The following is a 24,734-nucleotide window of genomic DNA, read 5'->3' on the forward strand; positions in this document are numbered from 1 at the left end:
AGAAACCTAATTGCTTGAAAAGAAAAGGATTATGAAAGCGCTTTATTACTCATCTTTAAATGTGTTCATCTATAAGTCAGAAAATCAAGATACAGGTGGGAGAAGAACAGGGGGGAATAGATAGAGTGGGGAAGCGAGGGGAGAGAATGGGGGGCAGAGAGGGGGAGGGGAAGAAGGGGAGGAGAGTGAGAGAGGAGAGTTAGTCTGTGACCCCAGTGCGACGCGGTGCCTGGCGGCTCTCATTCCCGGCAGCAGTGCGACCTGGTGTACTCCAGGCAGTTTGACTCCTTGCCACAGTTTTGGGATATGCCCTTTTCACTCCTGACGTTTGTGAGTATAACCATTGGAGATTATATTGCATCTACATTCTGTACCTACTGTTTTCTGCAATACTGTTCTATGTCCATTTTCCCTTTCTCCTTTGGTGATACGTCCTCCGCGCTCCTGCATTTTTTGGATGCTGACTGTGGATGTTATCAGAAATGTATCCCGCTGCAGGGTTTTGAGTGGAGGAGTATACTCATTATTATATCTTTGAAGCGTTTTCACTGCTAGCACCTGGGTTCATTCATTTCACTGTTAATATATTAGTGATTTTTCACTTGCATCACTTGTGTTATATTATTGACACACTCACGTTTGTATTTCACATTTGTATCACTTAAAAAGATTTGTATTATTTATTTAATTTATAAAATATTTTACCAGGAAGTAATACATTGAGAGTTACCTCTCGTTTTCAAGTATGTCCTGGGCACAGAGTTAAGACAAATAGTACATGGTTACAAATACAGTTACATAAATGAACAGGGTATACATTATATACAAGACATTGCATGCACAGTTACAGATAATATATATTATCGGCGTATGTAACAGTTACAGACCAGATTTATTGTTTATAGTTTTATACTCCACCAGTGTTGAGCGCCATCTTTAAAGTCACATTTTTTTTTTCAACAAAAGTTTTCATTGGGTGTATGGTACAGGCATAAAAGAGTCTAACAACATATTGTCTTACATTTCTGTATCCACACCCCCTCCGTTTTCAGTAAATTGAGTCAACCCGGCTCACAGGGGAGACCTACTGACAGACAAGACGACAGACAACGACAGAAGGGGGTGGGGGGGGAGGGGGTGGAAAGCCGCACGGAGAGCACCAGCTTCTTTATCTTCTATGTAGCTCAAAACATCTTGATGACGCCCCCAGTATCAGGCCCTTTATCCTTGATTCCCTTTCGGATAGGTGCTAGACCCGGTCAGCCCTACCCGTTCCCTTCCTATCTAAAGTCTACTGGCACATCAGAGGAGAATGCATTTCGAGCTATCAGAGCAGTATGTTGGCGGCATTCACCCCTGGAATATCTGACTGGGCCAACCACGGTGACCAGACTTTTAGAAAGTTTGCGCCGGTGTCGTTGACCAGACTCGTCAACTGCTCCATCCGGCAAACGTACCAGATTCTATTTCTAATTTTCGGGATCATGGGTAACTCTGGTTGCTGCCACAATGCTGCGATTTTGCACCTCAGGGCTGTTGCAAAATGTGCAATTAATTTGTGCTCTGGTCTGCCTAGCCCCCGGGTGCGTCTGCCGAGCAGGAACAACCAGGGGTCCAAGGGGACCGTGTGTCCGAGAATTCTCTTTAGCCAATTTCTGATATCCTCCCATATTGGGGCCACCTTGGTGCAACTCCACAGCATATGCAACAAGTCTGCCTGTTCTCCGCATTGTTTGGGACACAATGGGGAGTAATCCTTGACAAACTTTGCCAATCTCGTCGGGGTGAGGTACCACCACATCAGGACCTTATACGCATTCTCCTTTAATAAGAAAGTCAAACCGCGCTCTTGCTTCCTAACAGGATCTCGTAGTGGATCAACTCTTCCCTCTTGCAGCTGATGTGATGTGAAGGCACCCCTCCTCCACAGGTCCCGTCGCAGGATGGCTCCAAACGCGGGCAACAGCAGGGAATGAAACACAAAAGCGCACCGAGGGTCAAGATTTAATTAAAACATGTTAGTAGTAGCTAGAAGTCAGCCCACAGGTGTACCTACCCCCAGCTGTCCCATCAACAACCAGAGACCCTTCGGCACGCCGGAGTGAGTTTCTCTGGGAAACCGGCATTTGAGGCGGGCTACTATTCACGGGTCCTGCGAGAAGCTGCAACCCGGAAGTAAGAACTATATGGTGCTGAGCCAGGCAGCCCCAGCACGTGGGTCTAACTTGTAAGCCTCTGCACCATCTCTTTATGCCCAGGACACCACCAGGACTGTTTCCTCTGCACCTTAATACTGGATGTACTTACCCTTATATGTAAGTTTTTATTGTTACTACTACTAACATGTTTTAATTAAATCTTGACCCTCGGTGCGCTTTTGTGTTTCATTCCCTGCATTCTCCTTTAATGTAGTGCATATAGAGCCCTTTGCCGCTGCCAGTACTATTGTGTCCCAGTCTTCGTCCTCTAATGTCTCCCCTAAGTCCGTCTCCCACTTATTTCTATAACTGAGTTTAATGTCGTCATCTTTTGCAGGATAGACCACCTCTCTGGAGATCCTAGAAGTAAGTCCCTTGGTGTCTGTTCCTCTTGAACAGAGCTGCTCGAAATTTGTTCGCCCGGGGCGTTTTGGAATTTTAGTGTAAAACGCTCGTATCTGGAGGAATCTAAAAAATTCAGAGTTTGGCATCTCTTTTTCTGATTTAATTTGCTCAAAGGATTTTATTGATTGCCTACCCTCCAGATGTAAGAGCCTTGTGAGGCCCTTTAGTTTCCAAATTGCAAGATCCTTGCTCAGCAGACCCGGAGCGAAAATCAGGGTTCCCCATAAACGGGGTCATTAAGGAGTGCCGCGTCGTGAGGGCACACCTATACCTGGTATCCTCCCAAACCGCCACCGAGCTGCCCAGAGCGGAGTGCGGTGTACACATGGTCTTAAATACCTGCTTTGGCAGCCAGATTATGTCCTGTAATTCTACAGCGGCACAGCACTCTTTTTCTAATTCAACCCATCGTCGAAGACTTGGGTGCATGTGCCATTGGGTTATTTGGGCTAATTGAGCCGCTCTGAAATATGACAACAAGCAAGGTACCGCCAACCCCCCTCTTATAGTTGGTCGAATTAGCATGCTAGATTTAATGCTTGGTTTTTTATTACCCCATACAAATTTCACCATAGAGGATTGCAGACGGAGGATGTCATCCTTGGTCACTTGTACCGGGAGGGTCTGGAAAAGGTACAAAATTCTAGGTAGAAGGTTCATTTTTAGGCTCTGGATCCTGCAGATCCATGAAATTCCATAGCCTGACCATATCCTGAGATCCTCCTTCAGGGTCCTTATTAGTCTGGGGTAATTAGCCTTGTATAGGGCGCTATAGTATTTTGTAATGTTAACCCCTAAGTATTTAATGGAGGAGGCTTGCCATTTGAAGTTGAAATTTACCTCGATTAATTTTTCTGTGACCTTTGGCAGATTTATGCTTAAGGCTTCTAACTTTGTCTGATTGATTTTGAAACCAGAGATCTTATTAAATTCCCCTAACAGGCTAAAAACATTCGGCAGCGAGGTAAGGGGCTTTGATAGTGTTAAAATAACATCATCTGCATACAGGGCCACCTTATGTGACTGCTCCTGGATCTGTATCCCTGATATGTCTGGGCTGAGGCGAATATGCGCCGCCAAGGGCTCAATGCACAATGCGAAAAGAAGAGGGGACAAGGGGCATCCCTGTCTGGTGCCACTCTTTATCTGGAATTCCTCCGATGGGAAGCCCTGGTTCCTAACCTTCGCCGTCGGCCCCCAATAAAGAGCTAGAATTGCGCCCAACATTCTCCCCCCTATACCAAATTCGCCAGGCGTCTCTCTCAGGTAGGGCCAATCAATCCGGTCAAACGCTTTCTCGGCGTCCAGACTTCGTGCCATAGACAGAATATTTTTCCTCTATGCCAAATCGATTAAATCTATTATCCGTCTGGTGTTGTCTGCCACCTGTCTCCCGCATATGAACCCCACTTAATCAGGGTGGACCAGCTTTGGCATAACCTTGTTAAGGCTGTTAGCCAACAATTTGGAGAAGATTTTAGTATCCGAATTTAACAACAATATAGGTCTATAGGTTTTGCAATCTGCTGGGTCCTTCCCTTGTTTATTTTCACGGAGATGGACGCCTGAAGCATCTGGCTAAGGATGGGGGCACCCGCTAAGAAGGAATTAAACAACTTAAGTAAATGAGGAGCTAATAATTTCCGAATTTTTTTATAATATAGGTTGGAGAAGCCATCTGGGCCCGGGGCTTTGGATGGCTTCAATGTCTTCATTACCTCCATCAGCTCCTCACCTGTGAAGTCTTCCTGCAGCGCTTCCCTTTCCTCTCTGCTTAATCTAGGCAATTTTGCTCCCTTCAGGAATGTTTTTAGCTGTGTCCGAGTGGTCTCGTTCTGGGAGACCTTCGCCCCATCATAAAGGGTCTCGTAATAGGTTTTAAATTCTTCCACAATTTGTTTGGGGTCAGAAGTGAGGTCACCTTTCTTTGTCCGAATTGACTGGATGTGGAAATTATGAACTTTATCGCTAAGTTTATTGGCAAGTAGAGTATGTGGCTTGTTCGCTTTTTCATAGAATTTCCGCTTGGACCAGGACATCTCCTTCTCAGCTCGGGAGGCCAACAGTAAATTTAGCTTTGTTTTTGTATCAAGCCAAGCCTTCAAGGTCTGAGCTTGTTTGTTATTTCTATGTAGGGCGGAAAGGCCGGCCAATTCTGATCGTAGGTGTTTAACCTTATTGTCCTTCTCCCTTTTACGCCTGCTCGCAATCCCCATGAGCTCACCTCTCAGTGTCGCCTTATGGGCTTCCCATAGGGTGGACTGTGAAGTCACACTGACGACGTTGTCATTGAAGTATTCCCTGATTTTATCTCCTACCCTCTGTTCAATCTCTGGGATTTTTATCAGTAACTCATTGAGTTTCCAGGTCGCTCCTGGTATGTCCAGTCTGAAGTCAGTGCACCGCAGCTCAACAGGTGCATGATCCGACCATGAAATATCATGGATTCCCGTGTGGGAGATCTTAAAAACCATTCTTTTGGACACAAAGAGGTAGTCTATCCTGCTGTATCTGTCGTGTGGATGTGAGTAGAAGGTGTACTCCTTTTCCCCCTGGTGTTGTTCCCTCCAAATATCTACAAGATTGTTGGCCCTCAGCCCCTTGGACCATGAGGAACGAACTTTCGATCTGCCGTTGCCTCTTGGTGTAAATCTATCGAGTGTTGGATCTAACGTCTGGTTAAAGTCCCCTCCTAATATTACACAGCCCTGAGCCAGCTTGTCTAGTATTGAGAAGAATCTGTCCAGGAAGACTTCCGTTTGCTTACTAGGAGCATAAACATTTGCTAGCGTGACACTTTGGCCTCGAATGTCCCCCACCACAACTAAGAACCGACCATTTTTGTCTTTTTTTAATAAGGTAACGTTCAGCGGTATTCTGTTATGGATGAGGATAGCCACACCTCTCTTTTTTTTTACTTGCTGAGGCTGAGAACCACATACTGTATCTACTATCAATATATTTAGGGGAGCTGGCCTTGGAGAAATGCGTCTCCTGTAGTAGAATAATGTCTGGGTCAGCTCATTTATAATCAGTCAAGGCTACCCGTCGCTTCTGGGGGCTGTTGAAGCTCTTCACATTGTGGGATAAGATTACAAAGTCCTTATCCATTTGTGAAGGTTAAGAGCTGCGCTTGTCTGTGAGCTACCTGATCATGTAGAGCTATCGCGTGAGGGGACCTCTCAACTGTTCCGGTCCACTTCCACCTCTTGCTCTCCATCTGCATGGGAAAGAAACACTGGGGTACACAGATGGGAGACATTGAGATACTGACGAAAAAACACACCAACAAATTTAATGACCAACCAGTGACTGACCAGGGGCTAGCCCCATCAGCCACCATATTTGCCCCTCCTGGGCGTCCAGCTTGGGCGTAGTCCTGGATGATCTTCCACCGGCCTCCAGGGCCCTTCTCCACTGGCCCAGTGGTGACTTGCATGAGCCACCCGGGCATGAACCCTCTGGTGCTCATGTGGAGACCCATGCCGACGGCGGGAATGGACCCAAACCTCCATCCCCGCACCTCTATGCATAAAAACTTTCCTAACAAAATATCCACGCTAAGTCAACTGACCCTCCCACCCTCTCTCTTCCTTGTGGGGGGCTCTTTATATTTCCCTGATAACTGAACTGTAGGCTATAACTGCAAGGCGCTAGGCAAACCTATCTTCTCCATTTCCCAGACGGAACCTCTCCACTCTCCTACTAACACTACTCTTCCTATTCTCCTTTTACCCCTAACCAGCGAGGCTCTTCCATCTCCTTCCTTCTTGCCCCCTCTCTTAGGTCCCCCTTTCCCCCTTCCCTCCTCTCCCTCTTCCCCCCATCTCTCCCTCTTCCCCCCCTCCTCTCCCTCTGCTCCCCCCTTCCTCTCCCCCCTCCCCCCCTGCCCTCACCCCCTTCCCTCCTATCCCTCTCCCCACCCTCTTTTCCCTCCATCCTTCCCTCTTCCCCCTCCTCTTCCTCTTCTCCCCCCCTCTTCCCCTTCTCCCCCCCCCTCTTCCCCTTCTTCCCCCTCTCCTCTCTCTCCCCTCCCCCCTCTCCTCTCCCCCCCTTCTCCTCTCTCCCCTTCTCCTCTCCCCCCTTCACCTCTCCCCCCTTCTCCTATCTCCCCCTTTCCTCTCCCCTCCTCCTCTCCTTGTCCCTCTCTCCTCACTCTCTTTCCCCTTCCTCTCCCTCTTTCCTCCTCCTTCCCCTCTTGCCCCCTCCTTCCCCTCTTGCCCCCTCCTTCCCCTCTTGCCCCCTCATCCCCCTCTTGCCCCTTTCCGTCTCCTTCTTTTTCTCTTCCCCTCCCCCTCTTGACCCCTCCGCTCCCTCTTTTCCCCTTCTCTCCCTCTTTTCCCCGCTACCTCTTAGTGCACGTTCCTCTAACCGATCCCCTCTCATTTCCTGTCTTCGCCTCCTGATCTCTTCTCCCTTAGCGGTCCTTGTCCAGGGCCGCTGTAGTCAGCGGAGTTCTCTCTCTCGTTTGCTGCGTCTAGTCTCGCGATACTGGTGATGGTACGGCGCCTCCTCTGACGTCATCTGGGGCCGTCAATTTGCCTCCTCCAAGATGGCCGCCTGACTATTTCCGGTGACGCACATCTGGTTGACGCCATTCGGTGACCGGATGTCCGCGAAGATGGTCGCTTTCCCGCTCGTTCTTCCCGCCACTGGATCTACCTCCTCCTGCGCCTCACGCCATGGCGCCTCTGCCCTCCATCGACGCCATCTTGCCTGTCTGCGTTCCAGCTCCCTCGATTCTCTGAAATACTTCTGCTTCCATCCCAGCTAGACCGTAAGTGTGAATTTTAGTGTTGTTATTTTTTATTTTATGGTTATCACTTTACAGTGTCCCACCGTATCTCTGCGAACTGTCTTTTATTTCTTTCCTCGGAAGCCTGTGACAAACTGGGGAAGCCCACGCTTGGGAGTTTCAACTTGCTTTAATAACCCGAAACTTCAGGGAACTTGCAGCAACATACAACCAACAACAATCTATAACAGTCTCGTAATTTATTAGTTAATCCTCCTCCGGATCACTCGCCCCGTTGTTCTTCCTTTGTTTTCCCGCTTTCTGCCACTCCGGCTCTGGTGATCTTTCTCTGGGTGGGCTTGCGGCCGTTCCCTCCTTTGCTCCCACTTTACAGAGAAAGACCTCTCCTTCCTCCAGCTCTTTGATAGAGATGGCCCTCCCGTTCTTAATAACCAGGAGGCCGAACGGGAATGTCCATCGGTAACGGATGGCTCTCTCTCTCAGGACCCTCGTTATCGGTTGTAGTCTTCTCCTCCTGGCTAGCGTTACCGGGGAGAGGTCCTGGAAGAGCTGCAGGGTCGCGTCCTCAAACTGGCAGGCCCCAGCCGTCTTAGTCTTCTGGAACACCGCGTCCCTTGTGCGGAAGTAATGGAGCCTGGCTATCACGTCGCGAGGTTGTTCTGTGGCTAGCGACCGGCTTCGTAGGGCTCGGTGGCACCTGTCCATCATCCGCTCGTGCTCTGGTAAGTCCGGGAGTAGCGCCTCCAACCAGCGGGATACAAATCCCTGTACATCAGTGACCGACTCAGGTATACCACACACCCTGATGTTGTTGCGGCGTTCTCTATTTTCCGCGTCTTCTTGCCGGTCTGCTAGCTCTGCTACTTGTAGTTGGGATCTTTTCTTTTCCTCTTTCTTCACCGCGTTATTCGTGGCCGCCATATTTTCCTCCGGGGCCGCTGTTCTCTCTCCCACGTTTTGTACTTCTTTTCGGAGTTCTTGGAACTCTGCCTGGAGTAGAGTCTTTAGGTCTCGATTTGCCTGTCGAAATCACAGCGGCGGACCGGCAGTGGTTCAGGGCCCTCCGTTAACTCTTCGTCCCGATCGGAGTTGGAGCCCCCGTTTGAACTCTGCGCCATTTCTGTTATTAAGGGAGATAGTAATAATAATAGGATAACGTTGACATAACGGTTAGACGCAAACTTTCTTACGGGGGGGGGACAGGACAAGACATACTCATTCACAGACGGACTTACCAGCAGACGGACAGACAGACAGACAGACGGACGGGCAGACAAACTGACTGACTGACAGACAGACTGACCGGCAGACGACTAGAGGGGTAGACAGACAGACAGATTAAAGTCACATTTTAATGTGGTCTGTAGTCTTTCATACGCCTAAAAGATAAAATATGTTAAACTGTTCATTTATACATAGTGAAAACAAAAATACTAAACCAGCGCTAGACTAAATATATAAATGTGCAGTGCATCAAAAGTGTATAAAAAAGCAGCCTGGTGATTCTACTACGGGAACTATCTCAAAAGTAACCCTATAACAATATACAAATACAAATGTGGAATTAAAACCTGGCGCATATATACAAAGATAATATGATTATACAAAATCAAGGTGAATAAAGGATATATGTGATACGATCGAGTGAAGTCCTTTTTTCAGACGTGGAATGGTGAATTAAAGGGCAATGGACTCAGTCCTCAATGTACGTTGAAAAAAGTTTATCTTTTGCAGCAGACTGTTATCCTGTAATATGAGACAAAAACCAGGGACAAAACATTGCGCAGTATTGTATTTTCAGCAATGGAGTCCTCCCTTATATGACTCAATTAGATGCCCACTTACTAGATTCAGGGTAGGCAGCATGCAGTTGAGAGAATCTGTATATGTGTTCCTCCTGGTCCAGATGTTTACAGGTTAACACGAACCCCACGTGGTTTTCCCGATTCCGCTGGGCACTGGAAGAAACTCCTTCTCAGGAAATTGTCTCCTTATTCTGTTCCCGGTCTCCTATATGTAATCTCCAGCAAGGGGTATAAAAACCAGGGGATTGCGCAATAATCTAAACAACTTTAATAGCGCCTCCAGGCTTGGTACAGAAATATACTCACAAGATTCGTGAGTTTTAAAATCAAATTAGAAACGCCCGACCCGGCTATCCCACAGCAACAAACAGTCTCTGCTAGTCCCTGCCAGTAACCGCGTATGTCTCGCGCTGTTCCGGCGTGGGCGTGATGACGTCACCACTTTCGTCTGGTGATTGAATGAGTGTCCAGGTCGGCGTCTCTTTAGGCTCCTCCCTAAGGACCTGGACACTCATTCAATCACCAGACGAAAGTGGGGGCGGGGCTGACCAAACTTAGGTGCAGTTCCTCTGTGCTCGGGGTCATTCTGTCTACTCCCTGAGTTGAGAGAGGAAAGAGTTATGCTCTGGAGCTCAGGCAGTCTGTCGTGGGAGTCTGGAGTTTAGAGAGAGAGTGTCAGCTAGGTTCCTGATGAGTAGGGCCTAGGGATATGTAGGTGGATCAATGCCTCTCATCCTGCTTAGGGGGTGAGGGAAGAGCTAGCCCCACCCGTAGCGCCCTTGGTTGCGGGTGGAGGCAGGGAGAAAGATAGCCGTCCTACCATCCTGAGGCGAACGATCTGGCGGGAGAGGAGGAGGAGGTGTACCGTGTACCTGTATTGCTGTGCTACTACTACTATCCTGCCGAGAGTGAGTACAATAAAGACTCTGTTGCTTTCAACACTGTGCCGTGTGATTCTGGAGTATTCCCCCCGGGACCAAGGGGGTTCTTCTATAAGGGTCTCTTCCCACATCCCTGGGAATTATAGGAGATGGAGGCGCTGCAACACTAAGACCACATGGAGGCCAATACCTCGGAAGCCTGGTCCTGTTCCTCCCCAATAACATCGCGGGAAGCTCAGGCCCTCCTGTTCCAAACAGGTATGCACCACCCATCACCATGTAATCTACCCTCACGCACTCTAGATACATCAGTTGAGTCTAGGGGGTGGGGGAAATAAGGGTTACATTTGGAGGCGCTGCTGAGATATGTGTCGGGACAGGTCAGGCTTATCGCAAGGCGGAACGGGCAGAGTGAGATGCACTCTCCGTGCAGGTGCTGGAGGAGGAAGGGTGCAATTGCAAAAGCCGGGGGTAGTCAGGGGTGCGCAGTCTCCCGCACAGTATGCCCTGGGCGCCCTTAGGAGGTAGCGTTACGAGGGGTGGAATAGCTAGAGCTGCCCGAGTCCCTTGAGGCAGGTAGCGTGAGGCAACTGGGGGGGTCATAGCGGTAGCCAATCCGGGGACCATGGCCCAGGGCCCGCGCTACGAGTGGCCAAAAGTAGGAGATGCCCATATCGATGGAGTTGCCGGTACCTCGCTATCACTCACACAGACGCACCACAGAGCACTTGCACGTAGACATCGAGAGTACAGTGCATAGGAGGAGAGGAGTTCCGTTGAGCCTGGGGTAGAAGCCACCTCATTTTAGTGGGCAACAGACAGTATGGAGATGCAGAGTTCACATTTGGAGGGAGAACATTGTCTAGGTACGAGATACCCGTTATACATGGAGAGTAGGGTACAGGCACATTTGGAGGGAGCATCCAAGATGGCGGCCATCCCTACATGTGCTCTGCGGAGCAGAAGAGGCGAGCTAAAATGGCGGTTCCCGCCAAGCCTGGAGCGAGCACGTGAGGATTGCAAAAAGACTGTGCGAAGGTTGTGGTGGGAAATGTGCAAGAGTCTGGCGACAAACCCAGATTCCTTGCAGGAGGAGAGGAGCGGCGCGAAAGCCGAGAGTCCACCCACCTGTGCCGTGACTGGTCAAAAAGCCAGGCCACATCACTTTGAAGGAGGGAAAGCCCCGCCTCTGGATTCCACCAGAGGGAGGAGGCCCAAGGAGAGCCAATCAGGAGAGTCCTCCCCAGCGAAGGGAGGGACAGGAAGTGAGAGCGAGGAGCTTCATTTCTTTCTGACAGTCACAGAGAGCAGAGCTGAGCAATTGAACAATCTTGCGAGAACTATGTCAGAGATGAACACTACCGTGGTCCAAGTACTAGGCCGCCTGCTGGTGATCCAGATAGCCGAACAGGAGTACCTGCGGTGCCTGTGCGCCCATTGCGGAGTGCCCGGCGAGGTACCCAGCACCAAGGCCCGATGCTCCTTGTGTGGTACCTACTACTTCTGGCCTACGGAGCCAGAACCGATGACCGAGACCCCTCGGGGTGCCTCTCCGGGAACGATATCGGAGGTGGTGGAGAGCAGCGAGAGTACGGCCCTGGTTCCCCCTTACAAGCGAGCGGGAAGAACCCAGGCCCAACCGGCTGTCGAGCCGAAAGAACCGTCCAAGGAGAAGAGCGCAACCGCTGTGGAGGTACCGGAGCACGCCAGCTTCGTACCTATACCCACTGGCTGTATCGCCGAAGATTCCGGTGACTCCCGAGCGGAGGAGCCGATCCTGATTTCATCCGAAGAAGAGGTTGGTGACCCATCGGTGGCGATGCGCCTACCGGCGAACCACCCCAGTGGCATCAAGGAGGAGCAGCTGAGCGCGGACCCCGTCCGACCGAGCGTTGGTGCGGCCGAAGGCCCGAAGCAGTCCCACGGCCATGGTGACTCCCAGTGCGGAGGAGATGGCGATCGATGCGACCCTCGAGGAGCCTGATCTCATCAAGAAGCAGCGGAGCGGTAAGGAGAGTCCACTACCCCCTTATTCCCTCCAGGAGGAGACCGCAAACCTGGCGAACGAGAAGGAGAGGCTTGAGGCCTACTTGTTCAGCAGTACAGTGGCTGCTCTGCCAACGCCCATGCCGGTCCTCGACGTACTTCCGGTGCGTGACCACGGAGCGGATGGCGATTCTGCGGGCACACCTGATGACATCGTTTCCGGGTCCACCGGAAAGAGAAGGCTGAGATCATTGTTTTCATCACGGAGTATCGATACAGCCATTGCCCTGGCTACCCTACGCAGCCGAGGTCCATCGAGAGAGGCGCGCAGCATGGCGGAGCGTGAGCCAAAGAAAGCGTCCATGGGTCGCGGAATTGCCCGCTTGCTGGACACTGATCTGGACATTTCCCCAGCCCCAACCCCTAGCTCCACTGCCCCGGCCACTGCCCCTGCCCCGTCACGAGTGATACCACCGGGACCTGCCAGGGATAAGTTGTGTAAATACCCCAAATACTCCAAGGACTTGCAGGATGGGGAACTGAGTGATGAGGGATCGGAAGGGGAGATACCGTATTCGAGCGTAATACCTGTGCCTAACCCTGTACCGTTTTGTCCTACAGCTAGAGGGAGAGCCCGTGGGTCACATACTCCAGCAGAGGCTGGGCCTTCCAGACTAGTGGTGCATAAGATGAATCCGACAGTGTATATAAATGCCAAGGGGAGGAGAGATTGCTCGCGATCTACTGATGTGGGTACGTCCGGTGTGTCATCTCAGGTAGAGTCAGAGATAGAACGCACAAGTCATTCCGCGGAATCTGAACACCGTGACAAGTGGTGGGCACCCTTATTCACCGGTTACCACGAGGGGATGGACCGTACACGGTTCCTGCTTATAAAGAATAATGTTGTTGATCATTGGTGGGCGGCTGGGTCTTTCACTCAACAGGAGGTGGAGGATGAGTTAGACCATAGGTACAGGGAAATAGAGCAAAAGCTTATTGTACCCCGTGGCCCTAGTATTTTGTATGACGAGATAGCTCCAGAAGAGCCTGTGTTTTGGGTACTGCCAAGCAGGGTGGGTCGCTGGACACTCACCAAATTGAGCAGGGCTGACAGAGCCATAGTGGCTAGATACCGACAGTCACACGGTTATGAGTACCCTTATGTGCCTGAGCCTATCATGCGGGAGATTGAAGAGAACAGAGACAGTTGGTTGAGGGAGGCGGTCCAAGAGTACTTACGAACAAAGTTTGGTAAGGCCGGTTATCACAATGAGGACAAAATTAGCGAGCTAGTGCGCATATGGAGCATAGGGAGATGTATCTACATGCATAGTGTGAGTTATCGACCAGAACATGGGTCAGTTCAGTCGTTTGCTGTAACGGTCACTGATCACAACGGCCGGAAGATAAGGAAGCCAGATCCTAAGCATTATTATTAGGTTCTCCATGTTAGGAGTAACTGGATTCAGTGTGTGATAATTACTACCTCAAGATGTTATGACCATGTGTGTGTATAACCTGTGTTTGTTCCCCAGGTTGTTCACTGCAGGATGGTACTGCCAAGCGAGGTCCAAGTGGGGACCATTGGATTCCACCATAGGGAGAGTGTAGCCCCCTGTAAACAGCACGGGCTACTAAATCTTCCTACTACTGTGGTAAGCCCTGTTAATGGCAGGCCCCAGTAGAAATCATGGGTTTTCCCCCTTGCAAAGCCCTGCCTGCTAGATTAATACAAGCCTGTCTCTGCTGCAGACCTGTGCAGAGGGGAGGTCTTGTTGATGTCATGAGGGGCGGGGCTGACCAAACTTAGTTGCAGTTCCTCTGTGCTCGGGGTCATTCTGTCTACTCCCTGAGTTGAGAGAGGAGAGAGTTATGCTCTGGAGCTCAGGCAGTCTGTCGTGGGAGTCTGGAGTTTAGAGAGAGAGTGTCAGCTAGGTTCCTGACGAGTAGGGCCTAGGGATATATAGGTGGATCCATGCCTCTCATCCTGCTTAGGGGGTGAGGGAAGAGCTAGCCCCACCCGTAGCGCCCTTGGTTGTGGGTGGAGGCAGGGAGAAAGATACCCGTCCTACCATCCTGAGGCGAACGATCTGGCGGAAGAGGAGGAGGTGTACCGTGTACCTGTATTGCTGTGCTACTACTACTATCCTGCCGAGAGTGAGTACAATAAAGATTCTGTTGCTTTCAACACTGTGCCGTGTGATTCTGGAGTATTCACCCCGGGACAAGGGCGTTCTTCTCTAAGGGTCTCTTCCCACATCCCTGGGAATTATAGGAGATAGCTGCACCACTAAGACCACATGGAGGCCAATACCTCAGAAGCCTGGTCCTGTTCCTCCCCAATAACATCGCGGGAAGCTCAGGCCCTCCTGCTCCAAACAGGTATGCACCACCCATCACCATGTAATCTACCCTCACGCACCCTAGATACATCAGTTGAGTCTAGGGAGGGGGGGGGGGAATAAGGGTTACAACAGGATAACAGTTTGCTGCAAAAGAGAAACTTTTTTCAACGTACATTGAGGACTGAGTCCATTGCCCTTTCATTCACCATTCCACGTCTGAAAAAAGGACTTCACTCGATCGTATCACATATATCCTTTATTCACCTTGATTTTGTATAATCATATTATCTTTGTATATATGCGCCAGGTTTTAATTCCACATTTGTATTTGTATATTGTTCATTTATACATATATGGTAATGTTCACTTAATCTAACCATGTATTTGTCATCATAACTCCGTGCCCAGGACCTACTTGAAAACAAGAGGGAACTCTCAATGTATTACTTAAGTAATAATCCTTTGAAGAACAGGGCATTACTGGCCAATAATGCCCTGGCTGGAAGAGTTGAAGGCCCGAGGCGAAGCCGAGGGACTTTAACCCAGCCAGGGCATTATTGGCCAGTAATGCCCTGTTCTGAGGGGATTAATACTATTATAGGCTAAATGTAGACTTATTTTTTTTTTTTTTAATTTTTCATAAAAAATATATATTTTTTTAGTCATATTGATTTTTATCAGCATGATTGTCTACATTCTTATGCTTTTACTGCAAGTTTATTAAAAGTAAATTGTACATACACACAGACCCCTCTATTTACACACACACTCTGCAACCCCCCCTCTATATACACAAACACACTCTGCAGTCCCTACACAGTCCCCCCTACACACTGTGCAGCCCCCCTCCTCTACACCCACAAAACACTGCAGCCCTCCTCCACCCTCTACACTCACAAAACACACACAGCGGACCCCCTCTACACCCACAAACACACAAAACACACAAAACACACACACACACACACACTTCAGCTCCCTCTACACCCACAAAACACACTGAAGACACACACACCAACAAACCAAACTGCTGCCCCCTCTGCATACATACAACACACACCAGCAGCCCCCCTCTACACCCACTGCAGCCCCCATGTAAACCCACACACTGCAGACACACACACAAAACACACTGAACCCCTCCTCCACCCACAAAACACACTGCAGCCCCCTTCTCTGTACCTACAAAACACACACTGCACACACACACAAATCAACAAAACACTCTGCCACCTCTACATCCACAAAACACACCAGCAGCCCCCCTCTATACCCACTGCAGCCCCCTGTAAACCCACACACTGCAGACACACACACACCAACAAGACACTGCACACCTCCTCCACCCACAAAACACACACTGAAGACACACTGCAGCTCCACTTCTACACCAACAAAACACACACATAGCAGACACACACCAACAAGACTCTGCTGCCCCCTCTACACCCACAAAACACACACCAACAGAAGACACATACACTAATAAAACACCCTGCTGCCCCCTTTACACCCACAAAACAGACCCACAAACCTTTCCCCTCACTCTCCTGTGCGGAGCTCTCTGCAGACAGGGTGGGGGAGGAGTCAGTGCCTTGCTGGTGGCTTCTGTCCAATCACCTCCCCTGTCTTAAGAGCAAATTTCACTCTTTGTGAATGAAAACTAAAAGCTGACTGGCTGAAAAACTTGACAGGATGCTAAAAATTACAGGGCCATTACTGATTGGATAATGCCCGGAATTTTAACCAATCAGAGAGCAGGGATTTCAATAATGCCTGGAATTTACCAGCTTTAGCCCATAATTAAGTAATCATTCCCGAAGAACAGTGCATTCATTACTGGCCAATAATGCCCTGGCTGGAAGAGTCAAAGGCCAGAGGCGAAGCCGAGGAACATTAACCCAGCCAGGGCATTATTGGCCAGTAATGCCCTGTTCTGAGGGGATTATTACTATTATAGGCTAAATGTAGGCTTTTTTCATCAATAATAGACACTTTTGTATAGTTATATAGATTTTTTTATTAAAATAAAATGGTAAATACATGAAACCACCTCTATATACGTGTACACTGCAGCTATCTATATCCACACACTGCCGCCCCCTCTGTGTACACACACACACACACACACACACCATGCAGCTCTACATACGCACACACATTCACAACAGCTCTACACACACACACAAACTGCTGCTACACACAAACTGCTGCTGCTACTCACACATACAACACAAAAGCACAGCACAGCGCGCACACACACACACACACACACACACACACACACACACACACACACACACACACACACACACACAATGATGCTGCTACTATACCCATAAACACTGTTGCTGATACTGACACACACACACACCACAGCAGCTCTACACAGCAGCTCTACACACACATAGAGCAGCTCTACACACACACACACACACACACACACACACACACACACACACACACACACACACACACACACACACACTGCTGTTGCTACACCAATAAACACTGCTTCTGACACACACACACACACACACACACACACACAGAAACTGCAACCACAAACAAACTGCAGACAGCCACTTACTTTGCAGACTCTCTCCCCAATTCAACCGAATTTGCTCAGTCAATCTCAGTGAGCTCTGTTTCATGAGGGAGGGGAGAAGTCAACCCGTGGCTGATACTTCCACGTCCAGGACATCCCATGCCCTGTCTCAGAGCTGTTCCTGTCTTCTGACCAATCCCCTGCCCTGTCTCAGAGCTGTTCTGAAAGCTGATTGGCTGGAAATAAACACATTGAAAATATACACAATGCAAGCAGCAAACATCCCCGGCATTACTGATTGGATAATGCCCGGAATTGTAACCAATCAGAGAGCAGGGATTTCAGTAATGCCCGGAATTTTACTGCTTTAACCTATAATTCCTGGTAAAACATTTGAGAAATAAATAACTGGAGATGGGTGAATTTGCCTGAATCCGATCCGTGGATTTTCCTGGTCAAATTCCATCTGCGGAATGAAATCCGACATTGGATTATTTCATTGTAAAGCCGCTCGGATTCTTCTAAATCCGTGATTGGGTCTCATCCTCCTCCTCCTCCAATCTCCCTTTTTGTGACTGATCCGTGGAATTCCGTGGGTGGAAGGAACTGGCCAAATTGCGGCGGATTCGAATTCCGGAAAAAACATTTCGCCCATCAATAAGAACTAGTTGTTCAGTCTTAAATATTGCGCAGATCACGTACAAATCAGAGAAAATCCATTTACTAATGTGTCTGCCATTCTCACCGACTGGCGTATAACTGAGTCCTACAGTTACACATGTATGTTTGTGATAAAAGGAAACATCAAAGTACTGTAAATAGATATTTAAATGAAGTCTGATTAGCGGGTGACAGAAAATACATACTGACTATCTTGGGTATCTACTGTATGACTTGTTGTTTATGATCCATATACAAGAACTGAAGATGTAGTGTAATATAGTAAAGTAGGCAGCTAGGAAATGTTTAGGCACCGACTAGTACATACACTAATGAGCCATGATCATCCATTAACAGCCATTCATTTGAATCACTCTTTAGTACAGAGAATGGTTATCGTACTTTGTTGAATAAATCCCTAAGTATCAATTAGTGGCCTTTAATTAAAAGCAGGAGCATCACCTACCTTGAGTTAGCCCCTATGTCAATAGTGGTAGATTAGAGATGTGTGCACCTTATCCTCCCGCAGTGTGCCTCCGAGAGGAACATTTCTACAACCTGTGGCCCCCATTCAAAATGCTGTAACGCTCACTTCCCTCGTGCTAGGGGGAGACGCTTTGCAACGTTTATTTTAACTGCTGCTCTAGGACAGGAGGAGTGCACAACCCGAGTCCTCAAGACCACCCCGACAGGTCAGGCTTTAAGGATATCCCTGCTTCAGCACAGATGGCTCAGTCAATGAGCCACCTGTGCTGAAGCAGGGATATCCTTAAAACCTGACCTGTTGGGAGGTCTTGACGACTGGAGTTGAGCCCCCCTGCCCTAGGGTTTGTGTTAACATAGCTGATTATTCTAACGATATGTACGTTTTGTTTTACAGTATCCAGGATGGCCCTGTTGCTTCCGATCCTGTTGGCGTTATTGGTTTCGGTTCTCGGTGGTCTTTACCTCCTAGGAATGTTTCGTAAGAGAGGATCAACCGAGCCTCCTCTGGACAAAGGTATCATCCCGTGGCTGGGGTACGCTTTACATTTCAGAAAAAACACGGCAACCTTTTTGCAGACGATGCAGAAAAAACACGGAGACATTTTCACCGTTCAGATTGCAGGTTACTATTTCACTTTTGTAATGGACCCTCTCTCTTTTGGGCCCATCGTGAAGGAAGCCAGGGCAAGATTGGACTTTGAAAAATTTGCTCAGGAATTGGTGGCCAGAGTATTCGGCTACCATTCCGGTGTCAATGACCACAAGATGCTCGAAAAATCAAGCACGAAACATCTCATGGGCGATGGTCTCGTACTCATGACCCAGGCTATGATGGAGAACCTGCAGAACCTGATGCTTCATGACGTCGGCTCTGGAGAGGGGGAGAAGAAATGGCAACAGGATGGGCTTTTTAACTACAGCTACAACGTTGTCTTCAGAGCTGGGTACCTGGCATTATTTGGGAACGAGCCAGCTAAAAAAAAAGATAATGAAGAAAAGGCCAAGCAGCACGACCGTGAGCACTCTGAAGAGTTATTTCACGAGTTCAGAAAGTATGACCGCTTGTTCCCACGCCTGGCCTATGCGGTTCTCCCTCCAAAAGAAAAGTTGGAAGCAGAAAGATTAAAGAGGTTGTTCTGGAATATGTTGTCTATAAAGAATACCATGCAGAAGGAAAATATCAGTGGGTGGATCTCTGACCAATATCAGCACAGAGCAGAATACGGGATGCCAGAATACATGCAAGACAGATTCATGTTTCTGCTTCTGTGGGCTTCTCAAGGTAACACAGGGCCTGCTTGCTTCTGGCTTCTCCTTTACTTAATGAAGCACCCTGAAGCTATGGAGGCAGTGTGTGACGAAGTACAGAAGGTTATTAAAGAAACTGGACAAGAAGTCAAGCCTAAAGGCCCACTTCTTAACCTCACCAGAGATATGCTCTTGAAGACACCTGTTCTTGACAGCGCGGTGGAAGAGACCCTACGGCTGACAGCTGCTCCGGTTCTGATCCGAGCAGTGAAAGAGAACTTGAATATCAAGATGGCAAATGGGGAGGAATATGCCATCCGGAAAGGAGACAGAGTTGCGCTTTTCCCTTACATAGCTGTGCAAATGGATCCGGAAGTTCACCCAGATCCTGAGCAGTTCAAGTACAACCGCTTCTTAAACCCAGACGGCACCAAAAAAACAGAATTCTTTAAGAATGGGAAGAAGTTGAAATATTTCACAATGCCTTGGGGAGCTGGGACCACAATTTGTCCCGGTCGCTTCTTTGCTATAAATGAACTGAAACAGTTTGTGTTCTTGATGTTAACATATTTTGAGTTTGATCTTGTTAACCCAAAAGAGGAGATTCCAAGCATTGATCCGAACCGTTGGGGGTTTGGATCAATGCAGCCTACTCATGACATCCAGTTTAAGTACCGGCTGCGTTATTAGCTGAAAAAAAACAACAACTTATTTTTGGTATCTGTTTGGAAGGTGTTTAGATCATTTTTGATAAACATTGAATACATAGGTTTAATACATGATCGAAAATCATATAGGTCTCTTCAAATTCAGCAGGAAATACAGTACACGCAAAGAAATGAAATACCGGTGAGAAAACAATCAGGCAATTGCAGAAGAACGTTATTTTTCCTTAAAGAGATTAGTTTAAGACTAGCACTGTCCCTGCACGTGTGTGAAATGTCATATAAGCGAACCAAGGGAACTGACTTTCAGATGAACACTCTGTACTTAGTAGTTTAAGATTGTAAGAAACTTCCAAAGCATTTGGTCATCAATTTTGTCGTAAAAGTGATGTACACAAGAGTAACAAATTCATGCATCTTGGTGGGCGCCAATGTATAGAACCGATTTTGACATTTTGTGCGTCAACTTTTTTTCACCAAGAAAAAATGGCAGATGGGCGTGGAGCTAGATATTGTCGGATGTGCACATATGATATGAATAAAAAAAAGTTGCACGCATGCGCCACGTTTGGGCGCCAGAAATTCGGCAAAATTGACGGTCACCTTTTTCTTGGCACAAGACATAAATTCAAGTGACTAAAAACAATTCCTAATGCATTCCTATGTATACACATGATGCACACAACACAAAGAATAAGAAAACGTGCCAATGCAAGAACAGAATAATGACATACCAACAATTACCACTAATGATTTTAGGTGAGAAATAGAATTTTTTTCGCGCCCTTGCACCCTTTCCCTTTATTTAAAATATATATACTTTATACATACCCCCAAACGTATTAAAAAAATATTTTAAAAAATACTAATATTTTGCTTTTAAATAATCTGCATTTAGTCCATTACACACCACATCCATTAGTTTACTTTAGTATGATACCTTTTATTGAGCCAGCAAGTAGTTGATATGTTACAAGCTTTCGAATCTCTTAGGGTAGGGGTAGGACCCGATGAAGGACCCGGAGAGGTTCGAAAGCTTGCAGCATATCAACTACTTGTTGATCCAATAAAAGGTATTATAGCACTGACCTTCTCCGTCCTTTGTTACTACATAGAAGAAAGGACCAACACGGCGACCCACCCTTCTTTGCTCATTAGTTTACTTTGGAATTCTTACTTGTTTCTATAATGAGCTATAAAGGCATCTGGTTAGGTTCATTATAATTGGAATAAAGTGTATCAATATGAGCTAAACCTGAAGAAGGCACTGATGTGATCATAAGAGCTCTTGTGCAGTAATATCTACTGTATGTACAATGTTCTTCAAGGAATCAAGTGTTTTTACTAATATACCTTGTAGGTGTAAGGTGAATGAACTATGCTAGAAAAATTAAAATGTACAATAACTTTTGTTTAGCATTAATTATTGGGTATTATATTGGAGCATGAAATCTTTTTTATACTTAGAGATGATCACATTTTTTTCAGGGATTTGGAACTGGGCGGTTCCTTTGGTCTGCGGATTTCCACAAATCAGTCTAAAAAAAAAAAGGGGCGATTTTGTCTTTCTGGATTTTTATTATCACTGACAATCTAATCCGCGGATTCCGCAATCTGCTGGAGGATTCTAAGAGTACAATACGCTGATTTCTGCAATCCAGTGGAGGATTGTAAGAGTAATATCTGCGGATTCCGTAATCTGTTGGATTTTTAAAAAATTCTCAGACGGATTGCGGATTCTGCAGATATCTCTTAAAATCCTCCATTGGGTTGCAGAAATCAGCGTATTGTCCTCTTTTTTTAGGGAAAATCCGCGAAAAGGAGTCGGGCCTGTCTCTATTTGTACTGCATTACATTTTCTATTGCATGCCATCTTATTTAAAGCTGCAGTTCAGTCTTTTTTTTTTTAGTTTTTTTTTTACTTCAATAGTTTCATGTGGGCAATCTCTACTTACCTAAAGAACTGCATAGCTGCTTGTCAATTCGTTTTCCGTGTATTGATCGGCAAAGTTTGGCGACATCTTTAAATATGGGGAATGTAAATGGTTGCTATAGCAACATGCATGCTTTTAAAAATAGAATACAAGAAAATTGGTCTTTCAAAATTGTTTTTTTTAAAACAGAAAATGCTAAAAGTATTTTTTCTTACTACAGAACTGATTTATTAAAAAAAACACACATGCAGGACATTGCCTGAACTGCAGCTTTAAGGTCACTGTTTAGCAATAATTGCAAATGCAAAGCCTATTGCTTGAATTAACCTCTAATAACCTCAGATATGAACGCATTGAATGGGGGGGGGGGGGGGCTTGTAACGAGATGTAACGGGATGAAATGAGCTTTCCTGTGTGAATACGTCCTTAACTGACTGAGGAGCTGGAACTGCGATGTACTTTGTGCACAAATGCTGTGAATGAAAATACTTAAACAGCTATTAAATCATCCTATCCGGCAACAAACCATCAGCCCTATGCTACAAACTGGCACCAAAACTGCAGTGTGATCGCCCATGGAAAGAAATTCACCTCTCTGTGTAATCTTTAACTCAAGGGCGGGCAACTCCAGTCCTCAAAGTCCACCCAACAGCTCAAGTTTTCAGTATATCCCTGCTTCAGCACAGGTGGCTCAGTCAAACACCGAGCCACTGATTGAGTCATCTGTGCTGAAGCAAGGAATGATTTTGCCACCTGTGCTGAAGCAAGGACTGATTGAGCCACCTGTGCTGAAACAGGGGTATCCTGAAAACCTGACCTGTTTATGGCCCTTGAGGACTGGAGTTTCCCCAGCCCTGCTTTAACTCTAACCCCATATAAGCATCGGCATACTGAATTTGGGGAACCTGCTTTCGATTATTAACTCCATATTATTTCCAGATGACTGGAAATGTAATGGAAATGTGGATATATCATGTTTGTTTCATTAATATATTTGATTAAAAAAAAAATATTTGTGGCGAGTGTTTTTCTTGTTATTAGATAGCACAAAGTGTATCATTTAACTCTGCAGAAATTAACTGCATCCTATGCGTCAAGAAGGAAAAATGCACACAATGCGCACCAGAAATTAAAAATAATAAATTATTTATTGATAATTAATACTTCACTGAGGGGATCCAACCCCACCTCAGTATAATGCGTCACAAAGCTAGGTTCAGTTACAATGAACATAAACCATAGGATAAACACTAATTAATTAAACTAAATCCATTAACAACATAACACACGGTATAAGAATATAGTAAAATAATAAAAGAGACAGTGTTAAATAAAACAGAACAAATTGATCCTGAATTGACTAAAATATAGTTAAACAACTGTCTAAGGCTGGCGGGGGGAGACGGAGACTTACACTGAAGCCCAAAGCGGGATCCGCGGCGAACGTATAAGGATCCGGATCACGCCTCCGCAGAGATCTAACCACCGCCCGGGCTTCCTGCAGACGCCATCTCAGCCTGTCAGAACACCTGTCGTGACCATATGCGTCAAAGCACAAACCTGCACCATACAGTATCTATGACAGAAACAAATCCCGTTGAAGTCTGCGGGGCTTATTCTGTAAGGGGTGATAAGCGCAGACGATGTGCTATCGCAGAAAAGCCCATTAAAGTCAACGGGGCTTTCATGCGGTCGCACGTCACCTGCGCTCATCACCCCTTAAAGAATAAAGGCCTATGGGAGAAATGTATCAAAGTAAAGAAAGTGCAAATAGGCGGTTGTTTTTACTCGTACCATTTTCTGCTCCTGTTTGTGTCATATGTAAGGCAGCGTTGTTACCCAGAAACATGTCCACCAGCCCAGGCCTGCTCGGATATCTTTCACACATATACACGGAGACGCAGAGTTTGAAACATCTCATTCTAATCTGTGTTTCCTGTAACTCCTCCCTAACTCCTCCTATTAACATTCCCCAAATCCAGTGGCAGGTTTCCCATTAGGTCCGATAGGCCAGAGACGCCAAATTTTGGGGTGGCAGAATTTGGGGGCACTACGGATTTGCAATTAGAATATAGAAATGTATTCAATAACACAACGTTTCGACCATCTATGTGTCCACATAACTTTGGGACTATATATATATATACAGTACAAGTCACTTTTGGGCTGATGGTATGTCATTCCCGTGATAAAGGCCACATAGGTGGTGGAAACGTTGTGTTATTGAATACATTTCTATATTCTAATTGCAAATCCATAGTGCCCTGCATCTTCTTCTGGTTACTGATTCCGGAGCTTGTGACAGGTATTCCCAGAGCCAGGAGCACCGATATTCGTATGTATGGGATTCATTTTCTTGGTGCGCAGCATGCTATCGTTATTAGAATTTGGGGGCGGCGCGCGAGATTGGCACTTGGCAGCCGCTGCTGCGCATGCGCGATCAGCACACACATTTGCAGTTAGCAACGTGACATCACACAGCGTCGAGTTGCCATGGCAATGGGAGGGCACGGCGCTGGAGGATGGCGGTACAAGGTAAGTGCCTAAGTGCATTTATTTTCAAATCCGACACTGCCCAAATCACAAGCCGACATACAAAGCACAAAACTGAGAGCAAAGACCTTGATATACTGACGCAGAGAGATACTATGAAAATTAAATTGCATACATTTTGCAACAAATTTGCCTTAATACATCAACCCAAATCGTGTAGGATGAAATGGAATCATGAATAGAACATATATCGGGAAAGTGTGACTTAGCGTCTTGTACAGCATCATTTCAGTCAGTTACATCATTTAGGCATACTGTATA

General features: G+C 47.1%; 3 protein-coding genes across 6 annotated transcripts in view; 2 read left to right on the forward strand and 1 right to left on the reverse strand.

Annotated features, from left to right (window-relative positions):
- The window catches only part of CYP8B1 (cytochrome P450 family 8 subfamily B member 1), a 30,221-nt gene extending 7,283 nt beyond the window's left edge, over window positions 1–22,938 (forward strand). For 2 of the 4 annotated variants that reach the window (XM_075588005.1, XM_075588006.1), the window contains exon 2: window positions 18,468–22,938. In XM_075588005.1, coding sequence (XP_075444120.1) covers window positions 18,476–20,011 — 1,536 coding nt within the window. In that variant the 5' untranslated portion in view covers window positions 18,468–18,475 and the 3' untranslated portion in view covers window positions 20,012–22,938. Of the gene's footprint in view, window positions 1–306; window positions 331–13,659; window positions 14,192–18,467 lie in introns of those variants that run through there. The other 2 variants (XM_075588008.1, XM_075588009.1) reach the window with 2 other exon arrangements.
- LOC142487913 (uncharacterized) lies at window positions 7,401–17,106 on the reverse strand. The gene is made up of 2 exons (XM_075588010.1): window positions 16,970–17,106; window positions 7,401–8,479 (listed from the first exon to the last, which is right to left on the reverse strand). Exon 2 carries the CDS (start codon window positions 8,278–8,280, stop codon window positions 7,606–7,608), a length of 675 nt encoding a protein of 224 aa, XP_075444125.1. The 5' UTR covers window positions 8,281–8,479; window positions 16,970–17,106; the 3' UTR covers window positions 7,401–7,605.
- LOC142487914 (uncharacterized) lies at window positions 11,386–12,806 on the forward strand. The gene is made up of 2 exons (XM_075588011.1): window positions 11,386–12,052; window positions 12,653–12,806. The coding sequence occupies exon 1, from the start codon at window positions 11,388–11,390 to the stop codon at window positions 12,027–12,029; it is 642 nt and encodes a 213-aa protein (XP_075444126.1). The 5' UTR covers window positions 11,386–11,387; the 3' UTR covers window positions 12,030–12,052; window positions 12,653–12,806.
- Window positions 22,939–24,734: the final 1,796 nt, after the last annotated feature.

The sequence above is a fragment of the Ascaphus truei genome, chromosome 2 (assembly GCF_040206685.1).
Source record: "Ascaphus truei isolate aAscTru1 chromosome 2, aAscTru1.hap1, whole genome shotgun sequence".
Lineage (NCBI taxonomy): Eukaryota > Metazoa > Chordata > Amphibia > Anura > Ascaphidae > Ascaphus > Ascaphus truei.

What these genes read in the sequence shown, in the direction of transcription:
- LOC142487913 (XM_075588010.1), bottom strand. Translation starts at nt 8,280, where the DNA reads ATGGCGGCCACGAATAACGCGGTGAAGAAAGAGGAAAAGAAAAGATCC.
- LOC142487914 (XM_075588011.1), top strand. Translation starts at nt 11,388, where the DNA reads ATGTCAGAGATGAACACTACCGTGGTCCAAGTACTAGGCCGCCTGCTG.